The sequence below is a fragment of the Equus quagga genome, chromosome 3, assembly GCF_021613505.1.
Source record: "Equus quagga isolate Etosha38 chromosome 3, UCLA_HA_Equagga_1.0, whole genome shotgun sequence".
Lineage (NCBI taxonomy): Eukaryota > Metazoa > Chordata > Mammalia > Perissodactyla > Equidae > Equus > Equus quagga.
In genome coordinates, this window is record NC_060269.1 from 63,377,005 (window position 1) to 63,400,923 (window position 23,919).

Below are 23,919 nucleotides of genomic sequence, written 5' to 3' on the forward strand. Positions count from 1 at the left end.
GGTGAGGAAGACTGGCCCTGAGCTAATATCTGTTGTCAATCTTCCTCTATTTTGTATATGGGAGGAAGATTAAGATTGTCCCTGAAGCTAACATCTGTGCCAATCTTCCTCTGTTTTGTATATGGGATGCTGCCACAGCATGGTTTGATAAGCGGTGTGTAGGTCGGTGCCTAGGATCTGAACCCACAAATGCTGGGCCACCAAAGTGTGTGAACTTAACCACTATGCCACTGGGCCTGCCCCACCCCAATTATTAAAATGGGCAAAAAATTTGAACAGACATTTCTCCAAAGAAGTTATGCAATGTTCAATAAGCACCTGAAGAGATGTTCAATGTCATTAATCATTAGGGAAATGCAAATCAAAACCACAATGAGATACCACGTCACACCTGCCAGGATAGCTATAATCTAAAAAACAGAAAATAACAAGTGTTGACAAAGATGTGGAGAAATCAGAACCTTCATACATTGCTGATGGGAATGTAAAATAAGGCAACCACTCTAGAAAACAGTTTGGCAATTCCTCAAGAAGTTAAACACAGAATTACCATATGATCCAGCAATTCCACTCCCGGGTATACACTCAAAACAATTAAAAATGGTGTTAAAGCAAAAATTTGTATATGAATGCTCACAGCAGAGAAGCATTATTCATAAAAGCCAAAAAGAACAAAATAAATGGAAAGTAAGCAAACAGAAGAAAACAATAAAGAGGAGAAATCAGAGGCCAGTCTGGTGGCACAGCGGTTAAGAGCGCACGTTCCGCTTTGGTGCCCTGGGGTTCGTCGGTTTGGATCCCAGGTGCAGACATGGCACCACTTGGCAAGCCATGCTGTGGTAGGCATCCCAGATATAAAGTAGAGGAAGATGCACACGGAAGTTAGCTCAGGGCCAGTCCTCCTCAGCAAAAAGAGGAGAATTGGCAGCAGATGTTAGCTCAGGGCTAATCTTCCTCAAAAAAAAGAGGAGAAATCAATGAAACTGAAAACAGAAAAGTAACAGGGGAAATAAATCACTCAAATCAAGATCTGGTTCTTTGAAAATAACAATAAAATTGATAAGCTTCTAGCAATACTGATAAAAAAGGGAGAAACATAAATTACCAACATCAAGAATGAAAGAGACGATGTCACTAGAGGCTATGCAGACATTAAAAAGATAATAAGGGAATATTACAGACAACCCTATACACCCATAAACTAGACAATTTAGATGAAGTGGACCAATTCCTCAAAAGCCACAGACTACCAAAACTCACCCTAAGATGAAACTGATAATCTGAATAGTCCTATAACTATTAAAGAAATTGAATTTGTAGTTTAAAACCTCCTGAAAAAGTAATGTTCAGGCCAGATAGTTTCATTGGTAAAATCTAATCAACATTTAAAGAAGAACTAATACCAATTCTACACAATCTCTTCCAGAAAATAGCAAAGAACTAATCCCAACTAATTCTATGAAGCAAAGATTAATTAACATTAAAGCGAAACAAAGATAGCACAAAAGAAGTAAACTATAGACCAATATCCCTCATAAACATAAATGCAAAAATCCTTAATAGTAGCAAATCAAATTCAAAAATATATTAAAAGCATTATATACCCCACAACGTAGTAGGGTTTGTTCCAGAAATTCAAGGTTGGCTTAATACTCAAAAACCAATCAATGTAATCCACCAAACTAATAGGCTAACAAAGAAAAATCACATGATCATTCCAAATGATATAGAAAAAGCCTTTATGATTCTAAAAGTTTTTCACAAACTAGAAATAGAGGGTAACTTCCTCAACTTGATACAGTACATCTACAAAAACCCTACAATTAACATCATACTTAATGGTGAAACACTGCATTTTTACTTCTAAGACTGGAAACAAAGGAAGGATGCCTGCTCTGACAACTCTTATTCAACCTAGTACTGGACAGCACAATAAAGCAAAAGGAAATAAAAAATGTAGAGATTAGAAAAAGAAAACTGTCCTCATTTGCAGATGACATTACTGCCTACACTGAATCTCAAGGAATCTACAAAAAACTCCTCCTAGAACTAGTGAGTGAGTTCAGCAAGGTTGTAGGATACAAGAGAAACATACAAAAAAACTGTATTTCTAAAAATAATGAGCATGCAGAAACTAAATTAAAACAATACATTTATAATCACTAAAAAAAATAAAGAAAAGAAAGAAATACTTGGGTATAAATCCAACAAAACATATATAGGACTTGCATGCTGGAAACTATAAAATGCTGATGAAAGAAATCAAGGAAGATATAGGAAGATACAAATAAATGGACAGATATACACTAGCATTAGTTTGCTAGGGCTGCTGTAACGAAGTACCACCAACTGAGTGGCTTAAACAACAGAAATTCATTGTATCACATTTCTGGAAGTTAGCGGTCCAAGATCAAGGTGTCAGCAGAGCCATGCTTCCTCTGAGGGTGTTGGGGAAGAAGCTGTTCCTGGCCTCTCTCCTAGCTTCTGGTAGTTCCTTGGCTTGCAGCAGCATAAATCCAGTCTTTACACAGCATTATCCCTGTGCCTCTTCACATCATTGTCCCTCTGTGGTGTCTGTGTCCAAATTTCCCTTTTATAAGGACACTAGTCATATTGCATTAGGCGCCCCTCCCTACTCCAGTATGACCTCATTTTAACTGATTACATTTGGAATGACCCTATTTCCAGAAAGGTCACATATTGAGGTTCTGCGGGTTAGGACTTCAGCATATAAATTTTAGAGAGACTCAATTTAACCCAAAACAACGCTGTTTATGGATCTGAGATTCATCAAGTAGCGATGTTAGTTGTCCCCTAAATGATCTCAGATTTAATGAAATTTCTATCAAAACCCAGCATGACTTTTAGCAGATAAAGATAAGCTTATTCTAAAATTTATATGAAAAAACAAGGGAAGTAGAATAGCTGAAACAATTTTGAAAAAGAAAGTGGAAAGGATCATACCATCCAATTTTAAGACTTACTATATAGCTAACAGTAATCAAGACACTGTGGTATCGGTGGAGAGAGAGACACAAAGATCAATAGAACAGAATAGAGAACCTAGATATAAATCCACACAAGGACGGCCACCTGGATTTTGATGAAGGAGCAAAAGAAATTGGAAGGATAGACAGTCTTTTCAAAAAATGGTGCTGAAGCTAGTGGATATTTATACCTAAAAAAAAATGAACCAGACCTTACACAAATTAACTCAGAACTGATCATAGATTTAAATATAAGACATAAAACTGTAAAATTAAAAAAAAAAATAGAGAGAAAACCTTTCAGACCTAGGCTGAAGAGTTCTTAGAAATGATACCAAAAGCATGATCCATAAAAGAATAAAAAGACTGGTAAACTGGACTTCATTAAAACTTAAAACTTCTGTTCTCCTAAAGACCTTGTTAAGAGGATGAAACGATAAGCTACAGACTAGGATAAACTATTTGCAAACCACATACCCAACAAAGGATTTGTATCTAGCATATATAAAGAACTCTCAAAACTCAAAAATAAAAAACAAATAATTCAATTGGAAAATGAACAAAAGACATGAACAGATATTTCACCAAAGAGGATATATGAATGGTAAATAACATATGAAAGGATGTTCAATATCATTAGTCACAAGGGAAATGCAAATTAAAACTGCATGAGGTATCACTACATCATATTAGAAAAGCTGAAATACAAAATAGTGAAAATACGAAGTGGTGGTAAGAATTCAGAGGAAATAATCTCTCATACATTGCGGGTAGGAACGTAAAATAGTACAACCACTATACAATACAGTTCAGCAGTTTCTTAAAAATCCAAACATAAGCTCATCATACGATCCAGCAACCACATTCCTAGGCATTTATTCCCTCAAAAAATGAAAACTTACGTCTGCACAAAAACCTGTACACGAATGTTCATAGCAGCTTTATTTGCTGTGGCAAAGAGTTGGAACTAACTCACTGTCCTTCAATGAGTAATTGGTTAAACAAATTGTGGTACATCTCTACAATGGAATACTACTCAGTAATTAAAAACAATGACTACTGATACTTCTAACAACTTGTATGAATCTTAAGGGTATTATGCTAAATTTAAAAAGTCAATCTCAAAACATTACATACTGTATGATTCCACTTATATAACATTCTTGAAATGACAAAATTAGAGATAAAGAACAAATTAGTGGTTGCTTGGGATTAGCAAAGGAGCAAAGGGAGAAAGGAAGCACAAGGGAGCTCCTTGGTGGTGTTAAACAGTTCTGTATCTTTCACTATAGCAGTGGGTATGTGAATTTATACACGTGATAAAATTGCAAAGACTACAAATACACATACGTGCATATACACACACACACACAAATGAAACAGTCATGAGTCACTTAACAATGGGGATACGTTCTGAGAAATGCATCATTAGGCTATATGGAACCAATGTTAGGGGACCACCATAGTATTTGCAGTCCATTGTTGACTGAAACATCATTATGCAGCACGTGACTGTACCTGTAAAAACTGGTGAAATATGATAAGGTCTGTAGATTGTACTACTATTAATTTCCATGGTTTGATACTGTAAAATAGTTACATAAAGTAGTAAGATTGGGTGAAACTAGGGAGAGTACACAGAATCTCTGTACTCTTTTTGCAAATTCCTGTGAGTCTATAATTATTTTAAAATTAAAAATTAAAAAAATGCATTATATTCACATGCTGATGTCTGTACAAACACTATATATATATATATATATATATATATATATATATATATCTCATAACCAAGTGTCCAACTTACTTGGTACTTAGAAATACAAAAAATGCCAACTAATCCAAATTGTTATGTTACTATGTTAGTAAAAGTGAGCCCCATCATGAATTATAAATTGATTTGAATGCCTATTTTGCACAGCGTGCACTGAGCCTAAAGTTACAAGTTTATGCTTCTGCTACTTATTAGCTATAAGTACCTAGTGTAATATCTCGGCTAGCATTTACTGACACTATAGGCCAGGTGGTGTTCTAAGTGCATTGCAAACATTATCTCACTTAATGCTCTCAACAATCCCATGGGAGGTCCCATTATTATTAATCTTATTTTATAATACACGTGAAGAAAATGACACACAGAAAGTTAAGTAACTTGCCCAAGATCACAGAGCTACAAAGACAGACCTAAGAGTCAAATCTTGGCATTCTTATCCAGAACCCTTGAACTTAACAAATTGGTTCTACTTAACCTCTCTAAACTTCAGTTTTCTCCTCTGTAAAATGGTCTTAATAACACATAGATAAGAACATATAAAATAGTCAGCATACAGAACATACAGTAAATGAAAGCTTAAAAGAAGGTTAGGGACGAGTTGCAGATTAACAGAGCTGTAGACGGCCTGTTTGATGAGCCCCATTTGATGGGAACACTGCTGAATTCTCTGTTCACAACTGCCAAGTGAGAAAGTCAACGTGAATGATGTTTTTAAAAAGCAAAACAAAACAAGGATGAATCTCAAAATCCTTATGCTAGGTGAAAGAAACCAGACACAAAAAAGTAGGTACTGTGTGATTACACTTATATAAAACGCTAGAAAATGAAACTAATCCATAGTGACAGAAAGCAGATAAGTGGTTGCTTGGAGCAGGGAGTCAACAGGGGACTGGACTACAAAGGAGACAGGGAAGCTTTTAAGGTGATGGAAATGTTCCGTATCTCGATTGTGGTGACGGTTTCATGGGTACATACAACTGTCAAAACTTATCAAATTCAACACTTTAAATGGGTGCAGTTTATTGTACACAAATTATACCTCAACAAAGCTGTTACATAAAAACAAATAAAAATATTAATACTTTTCAAACATGCAAATTGCCTTGATTTTAACCCTAACAATTTTTAACCTCAGCAAAATCAAAATTGAATGAGGTAGCCTGAATATTGTAAAGTTGAGAACAACTATATAAGGAATATTATTAAAGCTCCATGAAGTAGAAAAAAGAAAGTTTATCTGATTAAATTTTAAAAGATTCTTACTGAGTACTTCCTTAAACAGTGACACTTTTGTTCATTAAATTAAGCCTAGGGTATAGGAAGTTTACAAACTGAAAAGTAACTTTCTAAAATTAAATTTCTGGTTTCTACAACAAAGGTACACAACATGGAACCTTCCATTCTTTGTTCAAATTCAAATCAACCAAGCCTTTGTGCTCCCATTCTCTTTCTTCTTTCAAATTTCCATTCCTGTTACCATAGGAACCTGCTAGCTGACAACCTTCAAGCAGAGCAACAGCCCAAGCTTCGCAAAGGGTGTGAAAAGGGGACAGAGTCAAAGGCCAAAATTTGACTCATGAGAATCAGAATTCCAATCTTTGTCACTCTACAAAGGGTCTGGTAACCATAGAAACTGTATCACACTGGGTTGGGAATACTATGATTATTCACTAAATGTGAAACCAAATGTGGGATGGCTTTGAAAATTCAAAAACGGCATTCATTCTATTTCAGATCCAAATTAGAATAAAAAATTCAAAAATAACTTTTTAGAATAATTTTAAGTGATTAAAAATAACAGCTTTTTCAAACTCCTTTTCTGTCACAAAATTCCTAATGAGAAAAGGTCCAAAACTTTAAGTACTTTGTATATAAAAAAAAAATTCTAGGTTTGTAAAATACCTTTAATCCCATTGATATGCTTTTCTTTTACAAATCTTAATTTTTAAAAATGTCTTGTGATAGCATATTAAATACTTTCCAATAGTCTGTCAGTGAGTTGGTTTGCAGAAATATGCCATTATCACAGGAGTATATTTATCTTCTTAAGTCAAAGGAGAGTCCCCAGAGCAGCCCATAAAATCTGACTTTTCTTTAGGAAGTAAACTTTTAATATTTCAAAGATCATGAACAGTTTATGAATTATGGTCTGTCTCAAAAGACAAAACTTTACAAACCAAATTCCATGATACTTAATTATTTAATTTAAAACAAGTATTTTTACGGTATTCCTTTAAAGTGATTTGTCACACAAGAAAATCAATTAAAAATTTTAAAAGCTGCTATTGTTTTTTTCTAAAGTCAGAAATAACTAAATGAAATTAATTCTCCAATACTTGTGTGTAGATTCTTCAATTTAGAAGCTTCTTAATTCCTGGCTGGTATTCCTGTCACAGAAATAACCTTCTCAAGCCACTTCACTAGATTGTTGTTTGCTTAGAGAAAACCACCTTATTAATATTAACCTAATCAAAAGATAATAAGAGAAGTAAATCTACTGGATAACGTCTGTTTTCTAAAGACACAAACCCTGAATGCCAAGAATAAATATAATCAAAGAAATTTCATTTCCTAAAATGCTTATCCACAAACCATTAGTAACTATTAGTATAGCGGTATATTATACTATTCTCTTAAAAAAAAAAAAAACCACACACAACAAAAAACCTGTTTGTCTTGGGGCCAGCCCCGTGGCTAAGCTCACGTGCTCCACTGCAGGTGGCCCAGTGTTTCGTCAGTTCGAATCCTGGGCGCGGGACATGGCAGCACTCATGGAGCCACGCTGAGGCAGCATCCCACACGCCACAACTCGAAGGACCCACAACTAAGAATATACAACTATGTACCGGAGGGCTTTGGGGAGAAAAACGAAAAAAAATAAAATCTTTAAAAAAAAAAAAGGGGGCCGGCCCCATGGCTGAGTGGCTAAGCTCGTGCACTCCACTGTAGCGGCCCAGTGTTTCGTTGGTTCAAATCCTGGGCGCGGACATGGCACCACTCATCGGGCCATGCTGGGGCGGCATCCCACGTGCCACAACTAGAAGGACCCACAACTAAGAATATACAACTATGTACCGAGGGGCTTTGGGGAGAAAAGGGAAAAATAAAAAAAATCTTAAAAAACTATTAAAAAAAAAACCTATTTGTCTTTCAAAAGAGGCCCATTCAAATATCACCTGCACCTGATCCCTTCCACATATGATCCTTCTCTCTTGAATAGTTTCATTCATTCAATCAAAATATATTTAATAAATACTAAGTCTTAGGTACTGCAACTGGGAGCTAGACAAATAAGGACAGTTGAGATTTTTTAAAATAAAATTTCTGTACTAATTTTACTATTTTTTATTTTTTCAAAGATTGGCACTTGAGCTAACATCTGTTGCCAATCTTCCTTTTTTTTCTTTCTTCTTCTTCTCCCCAAAGGCCGCCAGTACATAGCCATATATTCTAGGTGTAGGTCCTTCTAGTTGTGCTATGTAGGACACTGCCTCAGCATGGCTTGATGAGCGGTGCCATGTCCACGCCCAGGGTCTAAACTGGTGAAACTCTGGCCCACCGAAGCAGGGCACGCAAATTTAATTACCTGACCCCAGGGCTGGCCCTGTAATTCTACTATTTTAAAAGCACAATATGTTTCTTACAGAAAAATCAGAAAATACAAACATTAAATGAAGAAAAGAGGGGCCAGCCCCATGGCCGCATGGTTAAGTTTGCACACTCTGCTTCAGTGGCCCAGCGTTTCTCTGGTTTGTATACCGGGCACAGACATGGCACCGCCCATCAGGCCACGATGAGGCAGTGTCCCATACAGCACAAGCAGAGGTACTCACAACTAGAATATACAACTACATAATGGGCGGCTTGGGGGAGAAGAAAAAGAAAAGAGGATTGGCAACAGATGTTAGCTCAGGTGCCAATCTTTAATAATAAAAAAAAGAACAGAGAAAACACTAATAAATTGAGCTAATTCAGGAATAACCACTATTGGCCTTAACAAAAACCTTTCCAGATCACTTACTTGACATGAAATGCATATATTTTTTTTCTCCAACAAAAACAGGAAATCATACATAATGTTTTGTCATCTACCATTATTTTTCCCCTAGTTATTAATGTATCAAGTATTAGAATTTTGTGTGTGTGAGGAAGATTTACCCTGAGCAAACATCTGTGCCAATCTCCTCTATTTTTTTATATGGCATGCTACCACAGCATGGCTTGATGAATCGTGTGTAGGTCCATGCCAGGGTTCCAATCCTGCAAACCCTGGGCCACCGAAGTGAAGCACGCAAACTTAACCATTACACCACCGGGCCAGCTCCACTGTTAGAATTTTGACAGGCAAAAATGGAGAAGAGAGTGGGGCTGGCCTGGTGGCGCAGCAGTTAAGTTCGCACGTTCTGCTTCTTGGCAGCCCAGGGTTCACCGGTTCGGATCCCCGGTGCAGACATGGCACTGCTTGGCAAAAGCCACGTTGTGGTAGGCGTCCCAAGTATAAAGTAGAGGAAGATGGGCATAAATGTTAGCTCAGAACCAGTCTTCCCCAGCAAAAGGAGGAGGATTGGCAGTAGTTAGTTCAGGGCTAATCTTTCTCAAAAAAAAAAAAAAAAAAAAAATGGAGAAGAGAATATTGAGGCAGAAGGAACATGAAAGGTCTAGAGACGGCAAAATTGTTTGCTTTATTCTTTTGCTTAATTACATCACTTATCGGTGCAAACACATCATGTTGAAAGCTTCAAGTCACCTTCACCAAAAATAAAGGGCAATGTAAAACACTAGTGTTCATAGGTAAGCGGTATCTTTGGTACTGGAATTACCACCTCCACCAAGCACACTACTATTTACAGCTCCAGAAGATTAAGTGCTTAGTTACAGCACCATAACCATAACCTACCACCTCTTATGGAATTTACATTTTATAAGGTTCATTAATTCATTCAAAATTTATTTAGCAGTTACTATGTGTGATGCACTCTGTTAGGTGTAGGGCATACAAAGATGAACAGGACAAGCTCTACTTTCAACAGCAAAAGACAGCAAACAACCCAAATGTCCCTCAATAGGAAATGAACGAAAAAAATGAGAACCACCTTGCACCCACCAGGATGGCTATTATCAAAAAAAAGAGAGAAAATAAGTGTTGGTGAGGATGTGGAGATGGAGAAACTGGAACCCTTGTACACTGCTGGTGGGAATGTAAAATGGAGCAACTGTTGTGGAAAACAGTAAGGTGGCTCCTCAAAAAATTAAACATAGAATTATTGTATGATCCAGCAATTCCACTTCTGGGCATATAGCCCAAGAAATTGAAAGCAGAGACTGGAACAGATACCTATACATACATGTTCTCAGCAGCATTATTTATAGTAGCCAAAAGATGAAAGCAACTCAAGTGTCTGATGGATGAATGGATAAACTAAATGTGTGGTATATATATAAAATGGAATATTGTTCAGCCTTAAAAAGGAAGGAAATTCTGACACATGTTACATGGATGAACCTTGACAACATTAGGCTAAGTGAAATAAGCCAGTCACAAAAGGACAAATATTGTATGATTCCACTTACATGAGGTACGTAGTCAAATTCAGAGAGAAAACAAATGAAAGTAGAATGGTGGTTGGCAGAGACCGGGGGGAGGGGAGAACGGGGAGTTATTGTTTAATGGGTACTGAGTTTCAACTTCAGAATATGAAAAAGTGCTAAAGGACAATGGTGATGATTGTATAACAAGGTGAACGTACTTAATGCCATTGAACTGTATACATTAAAAAAAATTTTTTTGAGGAATATCTACAAATACTACTATGGAATAGCCAGGATATTTGGTTAAGTGAAAAAAGTAAGACAGAAAAAACGAATAATATGACACTATATCAAAGAAAAGTGAAAGAATATAGAGATACAGGCAAATAGTATATAAACATTTTATATAAATGTTATACTATATTTACAATTTTTTAATGGAAAGACAAACAAAAAACTAAATGACTACATTTAGGGGGAAGGAAAGAACAAGGTAGAGGTAAGAGGGCCAGAAACTAGACTTCTCTGAATGTACCTTGTTCTACACATAAAGTTTTAAAACATAAAATAAATTTAAACCAAAAAACTTTTTAAAAGTTATTCCTCAAAATCAAAATCAAAATGAAACACAATAACCTGTGTATTGAGTTTAACCACACAGAGAAGTATTTAAGTAACTTTAAAACACAGTAATTAGACTGTACATCCTTGGTGAAATACATCCTAAGGACAAAAAGAAGTACAAAGAAATCTTAAACTTTGCTTTCAATATGATTGCTTTCAATAATCATATTGTTAGTAATGCTATTATTCTGAAATTATATAATGTATGGGGTATAATAAAGCTTAAGTATAAGAGAAAAGAGACACAAATACAATTTTAAAATGTTAAATAAAAACTCTACAGTATTATTTGAAAGTATCAGTATAAATTTATCATGTACTTTCTGTTAAAAAAAAGTACTTTCTCACTCTGTCCATGAAATTCAGGCCTAAAAATGACTAACCTCATATCAGTAGGCTTAGTATTCAGATAGTGGATTTCTAAACATCATTTCCAACCAAAAGGAACCAGTGTTCCCTAGAAAAATTGATGATTCAAGGTTTGAAGCAGAATTTTATGAAATGAGCTTAGATTATACTAGAAAGCAAGGAAGCCATCAGAGACCACTAGAGAATGTCAAACACACTCAGGAGTGACCTTGGAGAGGCTCCCACTATCAAAGACAGAACAGTTTGAGCCCCAACAAGAATAACAACTGCAATGGATTGAAACACATGAAATATGTTAAAAATCCATGAGTTCATAATGATACTTAAAAAAAACACAAAAAACCTCATTGGTCATCTTTGGAGGATGCTTGGGAATCAACTCATTATCCTAAAAAGCAATCAAGAAAGGAGAACAACCAAGTATTTATCCCGTCTTTCTCACATACACTGTATACGAAAGTAACTCAAGTAGTCCAAAAGCCAAAGAGGAAGTTTCTGTTTATAAAGTATCCCAGCTGAGAAATGAAGAATAACAGAATCAGAATATCACTATTTTGCAAACCACTAATAGAATTATAGATCTCGGAAATGATCATCAATGGCTGCTAAAACTATAAAGAGTGACAATTAGATATCATATGCCTATGCAGTCATGTGCCACATAATGTTTTGGTCAGCGACAGACTGCATATATGATGGTGGTCCCATAAGATTTGTACCATATGGCCTAGGTGTGCAGTAGGCTATACCATCTAGGTTTGTGTAAGTACACTCCATGATATTCACAGGACAATGCAATTGCCTAACAATGCCTTTCTCAGAATGTATCCTTGTCATTATGCAAAGCATGACTGTATTCTTTCAAAAAAATCAAAAAAGAAGACAGGAAGATAGTAAATAACTCCACAGAGATCTAATTAGCAAAATAAAGACTATGGGAAACTCTACAGGGCAAATACATTACAAGAAAAAAGGGAGAGGGGAAAGAAAGGAGAAACTATAAATTAAAAGAAACAAGAGACATATCAATTGAATGCAATTCATGAATCTTGATCTAAACCAAGTACAAAAAAATCATGAAACGCTCAGAGTAATTTGAACATTATTTGGATATTTGATGATATTGATGAAGTGATAAAGGTATGGTGTTTCTATATTTTGAAAGAGTCTTTACTTCATAGAGATATATATGGAAATATTTATAAATGAAACCACGCAGTCTGGGATTTGCTTCAAGGTAACCCAGCTGGGTGTGCAGTCATAAATAAAATAAGACTAGCTATGAGTTGATAATTCTTGAAGCTGAGTGATGGGTATGTGGCATTCATTACACTATTCTATATTTCTATATAGGTAAATATATAGATACTATAAATTTCTATATAACTGAAATTTTCCATAATAAAAAGTTAGGGGAAAAAAAAGCTAAAATTTTAGTCTGGGTAATTGAGAGACCGGTTCAAACATGCTTTGTTTTTAACAACCCATAAAGGATACCAAGGATAGGCAAGCTTTCAGGTTCTGAGTTCCCACTAGGATCTATCTCAGGGCCAGCTTCCTACACTATAGAAAATCTTTAATGAGAACGACAAAAGAAAACACGAAATGGAGGCAAACACAAACCATCCCAGGAGTTTCTCCTCTGATTATCCTATAGGGTTTAGTTTCTTAAAAAAAAAAAATAGACAATCAACTTTCCAAAGAGATTAAAGATTGCTTGTTCTGCAAACTGACTGAAATTAAACAGTGTGACCAGCAACAAAGAATAATGCTCTGTATTCAGACAGTATTTTAACTTTTCAAGGTTCTGTAATATACTTATATGTATACATCACTTACATCATTTGATCCTAACAATAACACTGTAAAATGAACCGGGAAAAAATTCACTTCCTGGAGGAAACCAACACAAAGAAGTTACAAAACTAGTTAGTGGCAGAATGCAAGTCTTCTATCCCTATTTTAGAGCTTTTTCCATTAAACTGTTCCCTTCCTGTTCAACTGGGTTTAATTATTCAGCATAGGAGAAAAGGCTCCTCAGATCTCTTTTATTACCAATAGAATCACAAATACCCAATAACGTGTGGGCTGGTAAAGACAGTTACTGACAATTTGTTGTCCAAGCTGGACAGCTCCCAAAAATTTACTTAGCAATTTGGACAGCTCAAAATGGTTTGAGAAACAGGAATGAGAAAATTTTTTGATCTATCAAAAGCCACTCATACTCAGGGGAAAAAGAGAAATATCAAATTAAGAACTTAAAAAATTTAGTGTGTGTGTTTGTATACAGATGTGCATGTCTTGGAAGGTAGAGTAGAGAAATAAATATACTAGCAAAGATCATCTTTTCCAATTTAATAAACTGACACATCTCATTTATTTAAACATATCCCAATTTCATTAAAAGTATAAGATTAGGAATCCTCTATAAACAATAAAAGAACATACAACTTGTTGATTGTGAATAATCAAATTTGAAATAACCCAAATTCTGTAATTTTTCTCATCTGTGCAGCCTGAGCTCACTGCCATATACAGAGTTCCAAGGACTTATTTTGACTCACCAAACATCAGTACAGGAATGAACCCCAGGCAACCCTGAAGCTTGGGCCTGCTGAAAGATGCTACACCTAGGAAAATGTCTTTCAATTCAGTCCCACAGTGAACACTCAAGAATGTGCTGGGATTACTTGCTCCTGGTAAAAACTGGCAGACAAGTATCCAAAGTTTCTGGATCAGAGGTGGAGGGTGTCATCAACAGATATGAGTCCTTGTAAGGACCCAAGAATCCTTAGTTCCATCTGAAAGTATGTTTTGCTGACTGCTGAGTTTCCATGTCCTTTAGTACTACAGAAACTTTATACTCTCAAACCGTCAGATGATTCTGTCAGTGGCCTCACTGTCCTGATATGACAACCATGCAACCATGCAACAACTATCCCCAACATTAATTACTTCAAATCACTAGAGCCTTCTCTTAGAAAGTATTACCCAGTTAGGTGCTCTTCCTAGAATGTGTGAAGTTCAAACAAAGGCAACCTCATTGCCAATAAAATATGTAGACTACACAGGCATGTTTGAGAAGAGGGTAGAGACAGCTTAACCATGACATCTTTAGCAATGGCCTAAAGGCCTACAACGAGAGGTGCAAGTTCATTTGGAACAAATACTTCACCTTTCTAGTACTTTCTCTCTAGGATCATTTAGAAATGGAATTTGGAATAGAATTAACATTTGGAGATCACCTACTGTGTGTCATGCATTGTGCTGGCTACTTTATAAATCTCTCATTTAATCCTAAGAGCCCTTTGAGGGTATTTTTATTATTACTGCCTTTTCACAAATGAAGAAACCAAGGCCCAGATGTGTTAAGTGACTTAAGTCCAAAGTCTTAAAGCTACTACACGACAGAGCCAAAAGCTGAACCCAAATCAGTACAAATATCTTTATGACTTGCTTCTTATGACCCTATTTTCTTTCCAAAGGAGTTGTACTGACTTATAATGATACTAGAAACAAAAGTATTCCTACTTCCTACTTGAGAGGTCAAGAACAGATAATTCACACAACAAAAACTTTTTCATTGCTTGGAAGTTATTTTTGTTAAATTTATATGAACATGGTAAGACCAGGAAATCATTTTAAGTATTTAAGAAAATTCAAATACTGGGCCAGCCCAGCAACGTAGTGGTTAAGTTCACATGCTCCATTTCAGCAGCTCAGGGTTCAAGGATTCATATCCCAAGTGTGGACCTACACACCACTCTTCAAGCCATGCTGTGAAACCCAAAACAAATGCCACATCCCACATACAAAATAGAGGAAGACCAGCACAGACGTCAGCTCAGCAACAATCTTCCTCAAGCAACAAGAAGAAGATTGGCAACAGATGTCGCTCAGGGCTAATCTTCCTCACCAAAAATAAAATAAAGTAAACTAAAATTCAAATACTGTAACAGCATAAGGCTAAACAAAAGAATTCATTTTTCAAAACCATGTTACCTTCAATACCTAATGACAATTATGATTATGATCATTATATTCTGCTCTTTATCTAAAGTTTTACTAACAGTCAAATAACAGAAAAGATGTAATCAGATCATAACTTCGACAACTTTAAATTTCTAAATGGCTATTATCTCCCATGTTCCAGTGTTTCAAATTTCTTTATAAAAGTATAATGTCTAAAAAATAAGTCGAGTAACATTCCCCAAACATGAATTCTTCAATCTATTACAGTTTGAACCTAAATATGTAACTTTTTAATGTACAAGATGAAATTAAAAATAACATATTCTTTCCCTGTTGTTTATCAGACACATTCCTTGGATTAGTTAACAGGGCAATATTAAGAATCATTTTCTAAAATATATCAAAGAATAGATCAAGTCTTACCTCCATCGCTAAAGCTGCTGTCTGTTGGTCATAATGATTCAGAAGATTAGGCATGAAGGTAGTATTATAAGGCAAATCTTGGCACATCCTCAAGGTAATAGGTTCACAAGAAAACAAACTGTGTCCACCTATATGCTCCACAAACATAGTCAAGGGCCAAAGACAGAAGACAATCCAACTCATAGCCATCCTTTCTGGATCTGAATGAGATTTGGAAGATCAGGCCTACTCAATACGTACTTTAGATCTTTAGACACCTGCAGGTCTCAGCTTGAAAGTACTTCTTCTATATCTTACTGTTAAGTTCTTCAAACAGTTAAATATTCTTTGCACCGTCAGAGGTTTGTTAGCTTGGTCCCACAAAAGGCATTTGTTTTGGGTTTCACAATATGGGAAAATGACATCATCTTGTCTCTTCTTTTCATTTTATTACATAGGGCACGTTTGGCCAACATATCAAGTTGATCAACCACATTCCCAAACAACAGATTCCATCTTTGGAGGAGAGCTATTTCTTCCTTTGACTGAAATATCTGAAAAGCATTTTTTAAAAAATGGGAGAAATTAGTCATTTCCTCTCAAACTATTGCGGAGTTGATATTAAAATCTTTGATAAACTCAGTAACGTTGCAGGATACGAAATCAGTATACAAAAATCTGTTGTGCTTCTATACACTAACAACAAACTATCAGAAAAAGAAAAGAAAACAATCTTTGATAAGAGATATCATACAGACCTAACAGATAAAATACAAGGGTGTTCCACAAAGATATAGTATAGCTTTTCTATTTTATCATTTATGCGATAGATATACTAAAACAATTTTTGAACAGCATTTAAAGGCAAATTTTCTTCCCTCAGTTGTTTATATAACATATGGTTTAATTTCTTGTCTATGATGGCAATTTTTCATTTGTCATGATATAATTCATCCATTTTGAAAAATTCTGATCCTGTTGCCCTAAATTTTATTTAAATATCTGCCATATTTATAATCTAAGCTACTGAATTTAAAATTTACTAAATGTGTTTTAAACATTAATAGCACATTTTTACATTAACTGATTTGGCAGAAGGTTTCTGTGAAGGAGGTGAAATACAAATAAATCTAAAGATATGGATTCAGCCTCTTACTAGCTGGGTGAATGGAAACATATCACTTAACTTCTCTGAACTCAGAATTTTTCTTCCTGAAAATACTACTTCTCTAACAAGGATGACATATGAGTGAATTATGAGATAATGTATGTATAAGTACTCTATAAATGGTAAAGCGGCATCAAACATTTGGTAGCTTTATTATTGAATTACAGATGATAGAAAGGCAACCTCTATCAACCAATATTAAACTGGCAAACAGAAGTCTGTAAAAGTAATATCAGGAAATTTCCCTAACATTACATCGTCTTTTTAGATAGCACAAAAATTTAGTGCCATTGATGAAGAAACACTTAACCAACAAATATTTCATTATACACAGCCAGGCTGCAGAGAACAGAAATCATCCCTAGAAAGTAACAGCAGGAATAGGAATGATTCTGTTACAGTTTCCACTAAGCTACAGAATCTTTGACTTGCTCCTACTTTCTGGGGGCAAAAATATGTACCTCATATGGAGCAGAGAGGGTGTGGGTAGAGTGGAATGGTAGGCCTGGCAGGAAAAGAGCATATTCTAAGCTATCATACTTTTATTTGGTTTAGTAATGATGTTAAATTTGCTTTTATTTCATTTTGTTTCATATGTACTGAATGTTTGTGTGTTTGTTGTAGACAGCAGAGACTGGAAAAACATGGGAAATTCAGGTTCAGAAATTCTCAGAGACCCAGGTTAATAAGACAACTTAAATACTATGGCCCATGACAGCTTAGACCTTGAGACCTGGAACTGGTTTAGCTTAAGCAGGAAAAGAAACTGTCCTTTGTGCACTGATTATCAATGATTGGGAATCTCTGCATCCCAAGCTTTAGTTACCAGGCAGAAAAAAAAACTATTTGGAGAAAGTAAAGCAATGGCTGAATCTTCCCAATTTCTCCTCCTAGTAGACAGTCTTGAGTAGAGGAAAGGAATAGGAAAGTCTGTGGCCTCTAGAATTAGGAACACTGAAGTTATGAGCAATCCCTAGCCCAAATGCTTAATCCCCCTATACAGAAATATCTAAATCAGAAATCTCTGCAAAAGCTCCTTGGCCTGCCGTATTTTTCTCCTCCTTCAAGCTGGCCCCAGAAATGTGATGTCTGGCTATAGAAAACTGATATTAAACACAGTCGTTGATATTTAAGCTTAATTACCATGCAGCAAAGTAACAATTACGCATATCATTAAATGTGTCAACTGGTCTTGAAAGCTTTATTTGGTTACAGTAGTAAAATACCCATATAAGTTTAGCCTTTGTAGTTTGTTGCTTATACAGCATGTTCATTTGCTTGCAACTAAAAAAAATTAAAGGGAATATTGCTCTCTATTGACTATGTATATAATAAGAAGAAGTTCAAAAATTTCATTTAGACTAATGTACTTTCCAAGCAGTTATGGGTTTCAAATTTATGGTTCAAAGAAGACTACCACAGAAAACTTCTGGAAGAAACTGAGCAATACCTCACTTGGTTTTTAAAACTTAATGAGACACCCCCCTTATACTTCTGCCTACTCCATCTATTTTACCTGATTTCCTCTCAATTATTCCTTTTGCCTCATTTCAAGTGAAGCATCCCACCATCTTATAAAAATGCTTCCTTTATGTGCTACAACATCCACATTACCATATATCAAAACACTTTTGTAAAATCTGTATGTTAGGCTGGGGTAGGACAATAATCTTAATATACCAAGGTTGTAGTTTATGATTATTAAAATAAATAAGAAAAAAAAAACAGTGGAATGCAGTGAGACAAAAAGAAAACATGAACAGTAAAAATCTTAAAGAATTTATATTTCCCCAAAATCAGAAGTTCTCTAATTTTAATACACAGCAGATTCATGGATCCCCCCACAGGTCTAAGAAATCTGAATCTCTGGAGAATGATATGCATTCTAATGATTATCTCAGGTACGGTTACAAGCAGTTCATAAGTCATGTTTTGAGAAATGCTATCCTAAAACAGAATAATTTAAAAGAGTACAGGCATATTTGTATATAATTATATGCTTAGCAAAAGTAATCTATAAAATGAATTTTAGAAATAAAAGCAGATAAAGAATAACGCTTTAACAGAAAAATGGGAAAAGGACATAAATTTACAAAAGAAATACAAATAGCCAACACATGAAAAGATATTCAACTTTACAGATAATAAAAAATGCAAATAAGAGATAACATCATATTGGCCAATCAGATGGGCAAAATAATAATGAGAGAATAGCACAGGAGAGGGTGCAGGAAAAAGAACATTTTCAACATTCCAACATTTTCAAATACTATTGGTAGGAATGTATCCTAGTTGGTATTTTAAAAATGGCTACTTACATCAAAAGCCCTTAAAATGCGCACAATGTGATTCAGCAAATCTATAATTTATTCTAAGTAAACACACAAGTACAAATGACGCATAATCAAAATGTTAGTATAACACTGTTTATAAAATAAAAAACTTGAAACAACCTAAAAGTCTATCAACAAGGGATTCGTTAAACTATGGTACAACCACAGGATATTATATAGTCATATTGTATAGTCACTAAAAATAACAAGTCTGTATTTATTGACATGGTAAGGGAGAAACAGTAAATAAAAAATAAAAGTTTACAAAACAGCATATGTGTCTCATTTTTGTCAAAAATATAATTGCTCTGAGATTTTACAAAAGAACCTATGGTACTTTATTTTATGTGTGGAATAATTAACTCTGCTAAATCTATGAATGTGTGCTGACTAGCTGACAAGAATAAATACTAGCTGAATCACTGATTTATTGGCTGCTAATTAAGCAACAAGCTAAGGGACACACTACTGCCTTATTGTAGGTAGCAAGAAGAGCAAAAAAGTGATGACCAATTTAGTACGAGTCAAAAACTGATTTACAATATTGAAAAATATCAGATCACCTATCACCTAACTCGAATGGTATGCACATTTAAAAAAAATTTTTGATATATATTCCAAATCGTTTTTCAGTAACATAATGCAATTTCTTCTTCTAATTAGGATCATGTGAGTGTGCACAGCAAAGTCATTTTTCCTAAGGTAGCACCATTCATGGAAAAGCTGTAAGTTGAAGTTCCAGACATGTAAGACGCAGAGAAGATTCTAGATCCAAAGAGATCCTGCCAAAATAATACCAATTCATTAAATAAAGGTTAACAGTCCTTTTGGCATGCTGACTGATATTATATTTTTTACTATAGGAATCTTCAGAATCTCAACTAAATAAAGGGTTAACACAACTAGAGTAAACAGCTTCATGGTCCAGGGCCCAGCAAAAAGTGAGTGATATGGCAATAGTTACTCATGCCCCACCTGTGGGAAAAGAGGCACATTCATTTCTCCATAGAGCAATATAAGATATTTGGAAAACTGATTTCAGATTAAGTTACTTTATTATTATTCCATCAGAAAACAAAAAGAACTAGATAATTTAAACCTCCATTTTAATTTTTATGAATGTGTAACATCAAGAATCTGATGTTCCCCAATTACCAGTTTTCTTTTGACGGTAAAAAGTAAAAGCCCTTAAAATAAAATAAGCTGAGTATTTGTCCTGAAGGACAGCAATAAACGGGAAGGGATGCAATCTTAGAAGACTGTCTTTCCAGGCTGGCTGTAAAGCCAGACCCAAAGAACTCAGGCGGGAAAAGCAGGAAGTGGCAAGTGTGAAGAAGAAAGCAGGCTGAATCCCAGAAGAAACAACGACAAAAGTGGGCTTGGAGGGCTTGTCAAGAGGGTCCTGCAACAAAAGATTATGTTCAGCAATTCTATTCAAATTCACACCCTCTGTACAGAAAGTGATCTGTTTCATCATTCTCAAATTAGATTTAATTTTCTTGACACCCTATAATGTAGATAACATTCTGCATTTCCAATTCAGAAATACCATCTAACGGTTGCCTCACACACAGTAGCTACAGTGAGAACAAGAGAGATATTCTTTGTTTTCTTTCAGAGTAGTCTTCTAAGAATGAATTGCAAGGATTAGCAATGACTGCCTCTAAATAACAGTTTCTTCTCTCAAGGAAATTACTGTCTTGTTAGAGAGACAAAATATACACTCAGAGCATACTCACTGCTCTAAGTGTTACATTCCTTTTCCTAAAACCTGTCAGGTCTTTGGCCTTTTGTTTTCCACATATTATTTAAAAAAAAAAAATCACTGTCAAACTATTGTCTCCTAGTTGCTAAAAGAAAGTTTATATAGCTTCATATTTAATTCATAGGGCCTAGATTTCTATTAATCTCAGAGTGGGTATCCCTTTTCTGATCCTTCCTACTTCATCTCTTTAATTTTTAAAATCTATCTTGTCATCTACTGATTACAACAAATAGCCTAATCTTCTAACATACTGAGGGATAGTGCTTTAAAAAAAAGCAAACAGGAAAAACAAACACATCTGGGTTCAAAATTAAAATAAATGGTAGGCATCAAAATTGAATCCATTTTAAAAATTAGAAATTACTTTTAAGACTAAAGAAAGCAGATATTTTAAAACTGACCTGAAAACAAAATTGGAAAGTTAAAAGATGGCCAGATTCTGGACTGAAAAAAAACCAGGTTGAAATTCCAGCCCAGCTTCCCTTTCCAATTAACATCTGTTCATCAGAAAATTGTCTAATATCAAGGCCCTGATTTTGCCCTTAGCAAGGCTGTATGGTTTGTATGCTTTGACTAGAAAATTATTTCTGTGAGATAAAACTTATGGACCAAGATTTGGTTTTTTTTTTTTTTTTAAGCCTACAAGCCTAGTTATATTCATCTTAAACTTCACCTGCAATGCATTCCTTGGATCTACCAAAACTGTCAATAGTTCTCAGCATAATGAATTGGAAAGCAAAGAGACAGAAGCCATTTTTGACAAACTCCTTCCTAACCAGTGAAGAGTTGTGACTCTTCAAACATTTATTCCTAGGCTTGTAGAAAGGACACTATTGAAAATCTTCATTTTTTTTCCCTCAAGACCCTGCCACATCTTTTCCCAAATCTATACTGAATAATTTCTTCAGTACATATTTTCCAAAGCATTCTTTTTATTTGCATTATGCTCTTTTTGTAGGCAGGTGCAACTTTAAGCAGCCATAATTCTAGAGTCTTAGGGGTAAAAAAAAAACCTTGAGACCAACACCACCCCTGCCCCCTCCCCGTTCCCCCCCACCCGAAAGAAAGTAAAGATGTAGAAGACCTGTTTCCTACCACCCTTCTCCTAAAGAAAATACAGTCAGCAGCAGCCTAACATCAACAAACCAATATGCTCAGAATAAGTTTTGAGTATAAAATCTTACAGTTTTACTAACAAACTAACATGAAATTTAAGTTGCGTAGAGGTATTTTTTCCGGTCAAGTGGGAAACAGAGGACTTACTGTGAGTTAAAAACTCCTCTCTCCTTCCCAACGATAAAGCTTTCTCACTGTACTCTACAAAGAAAGCGTGCCTTATTATGAAGTTCCCCTCAACCCCCCCACTTCGAGTATCTCAATCATGGAACTCCCAAGAAAAATCCACCTCAATGTTCAAAGCACAAAATAAAACTCAAAGGAATGGAGTAGCTGAGAGGAGGAAAGGAATGAAAGAGCCTACAGTCCTTTCTTCTATTATCACAGGAAACTGTTATAGATTTGGAGAGATGTGAAGGTAGAGAATACTACCAGATTGGGGGATTAAAAAAAGACGTGGGAGGAAAGAGAAGTTAGGATGGCAGGCTTTATTAATTACTCATTTATTTTCCGATAGTTTCAAAGCATTTGGCGAAGACAAGGAATATGTTAGTTCACTAAATAAAAGGCAACGAGGTGACAGAAGGGCTGTATATTTTATCTTCAGCTCCATCCAAGCCCACCCAGTTACGCTTTTACACCTCTGTCCGACTCCCCCTAACTCTTAATCATTTTTCCCTTATGCTTTATGTTGTCGTTTGGTAGTTCAGATAAATGCGTTTTCTTTGAGGGAGGCAAAGGATAGTATTGATTTGCTTAACAGTACAGATGGAAAGCATTATCTTGAGGAGTAGCTGCTCCGTAACAGCAGAGCTGGGGCTTTATCCATCGCGGCGACTGTCAGCCACCGCCGAGGCTCAGGAAGACCGAGGGAGGGTACGTTCCCAACGTCATCAGGCCTTTGTCTCCTTGCTCTTGGGGTACTGGCTTTGCAAAGTGACCCGATCAATTCCCATAAATAACATCACAGGTCTATCAAAACTCCTTTTGTAAAAGAAGATTTCTGTTTGGATACTTTTATACAGCAGTCATTTACGCAGCTGCGGCTCTGCTCTGCGACTGCATCTGCCTAAATCAGAAGGGAACCAAAATACATTTCATTTTAAGACTGGGGGAAAAACAGCTCTTCTGTAGGGCATTTTTCAACTTCAAGTCCACTCCTATGCCTAAATTAATGGCATGTGCTTTTGTTCTTAGAAAAAACCCTTTCGTTCTCTGACAGAGGAGGCGCCTAACTCCAAGCCCCCTGCGATTGAAAAAGCCCCCAGGAAGATGCTGAAAGGTCTCGAGCGGCCTCATCAGCGCCTGAGGCCATCTCCCAATCGCGCGGCGGTACCCACGGCGGGCGCGCGGCCTCGGAGGGGGCGGCGGGGGCCCGCGGGAGGGCGCGGCGGACTTCGCGAACTGACGGCACGGAGGGGACAACTTTTGGGCGCTGGAGAGAAGAGGTGGGCCAGAGGCTACAGCGACGTCCAGGGCTCGGGGACACGCTCCGCGGGTCTCGACGGCCCGCGCGCCGGAGCCCCGGGTGCATTGTCCTCCCCGCCGGCCGCCGCGTCCTCCGCCCGCGCGGCCGGCCCGCGGGCAGCGCCACCCGCCCCGGGCGCCCACCGGGGGAGCGGGCTCCCGCCCGGGCCCCGAGCCCGGAGGAGGGCTGGGCCGGGGATGGCGGAGAGCGAGCCGCCGTCCACACTCGCACAGGTTGCCCAGCGCGGGGTCCGGACCGAGAGGTTCATAATTCTCGCGGGCATCTGCGCCCCTCGGCCCCCAGCCCCAACTCGCCTCCTCCGCCCCCGCGGCCGACCGTCTAGTCCGAGGAGCCCCTCCGACGCCCGCCCCAGCCCGGCGCCCAAAGCTTTGTTTTGGCCGCGACGCGAATC

At 36.6% G+C, this 23,919-nt stretch overlaps 1 protein-coding gene across 2 annotated transcripts in view; it reads right to left on the minus strand.

Moving 5' to 3' along the window:
* Positions 1-23,919, minus strand: part of FZD3 (frizzled class receptor 3) — an 89,112-nt gene that overhangs the window by 64,906 nt on the left and 287 nt on the right. For both annotated transcript variants that reach the window (XM_046657160.1, XM_046657161.1), the window contains exon 2: positions 15,679-16,211. In XM_046657160.1, coding sequence (XP_046513116.1) covers positions 15,679-15,867 — 189 coding nt within the window. In that variant the 5' untranslated portion in view covers positions 15,868-16,211. The remainder of the gene's footprint in view (positions 1-15,678; positions 16,212-23,919) is intronic.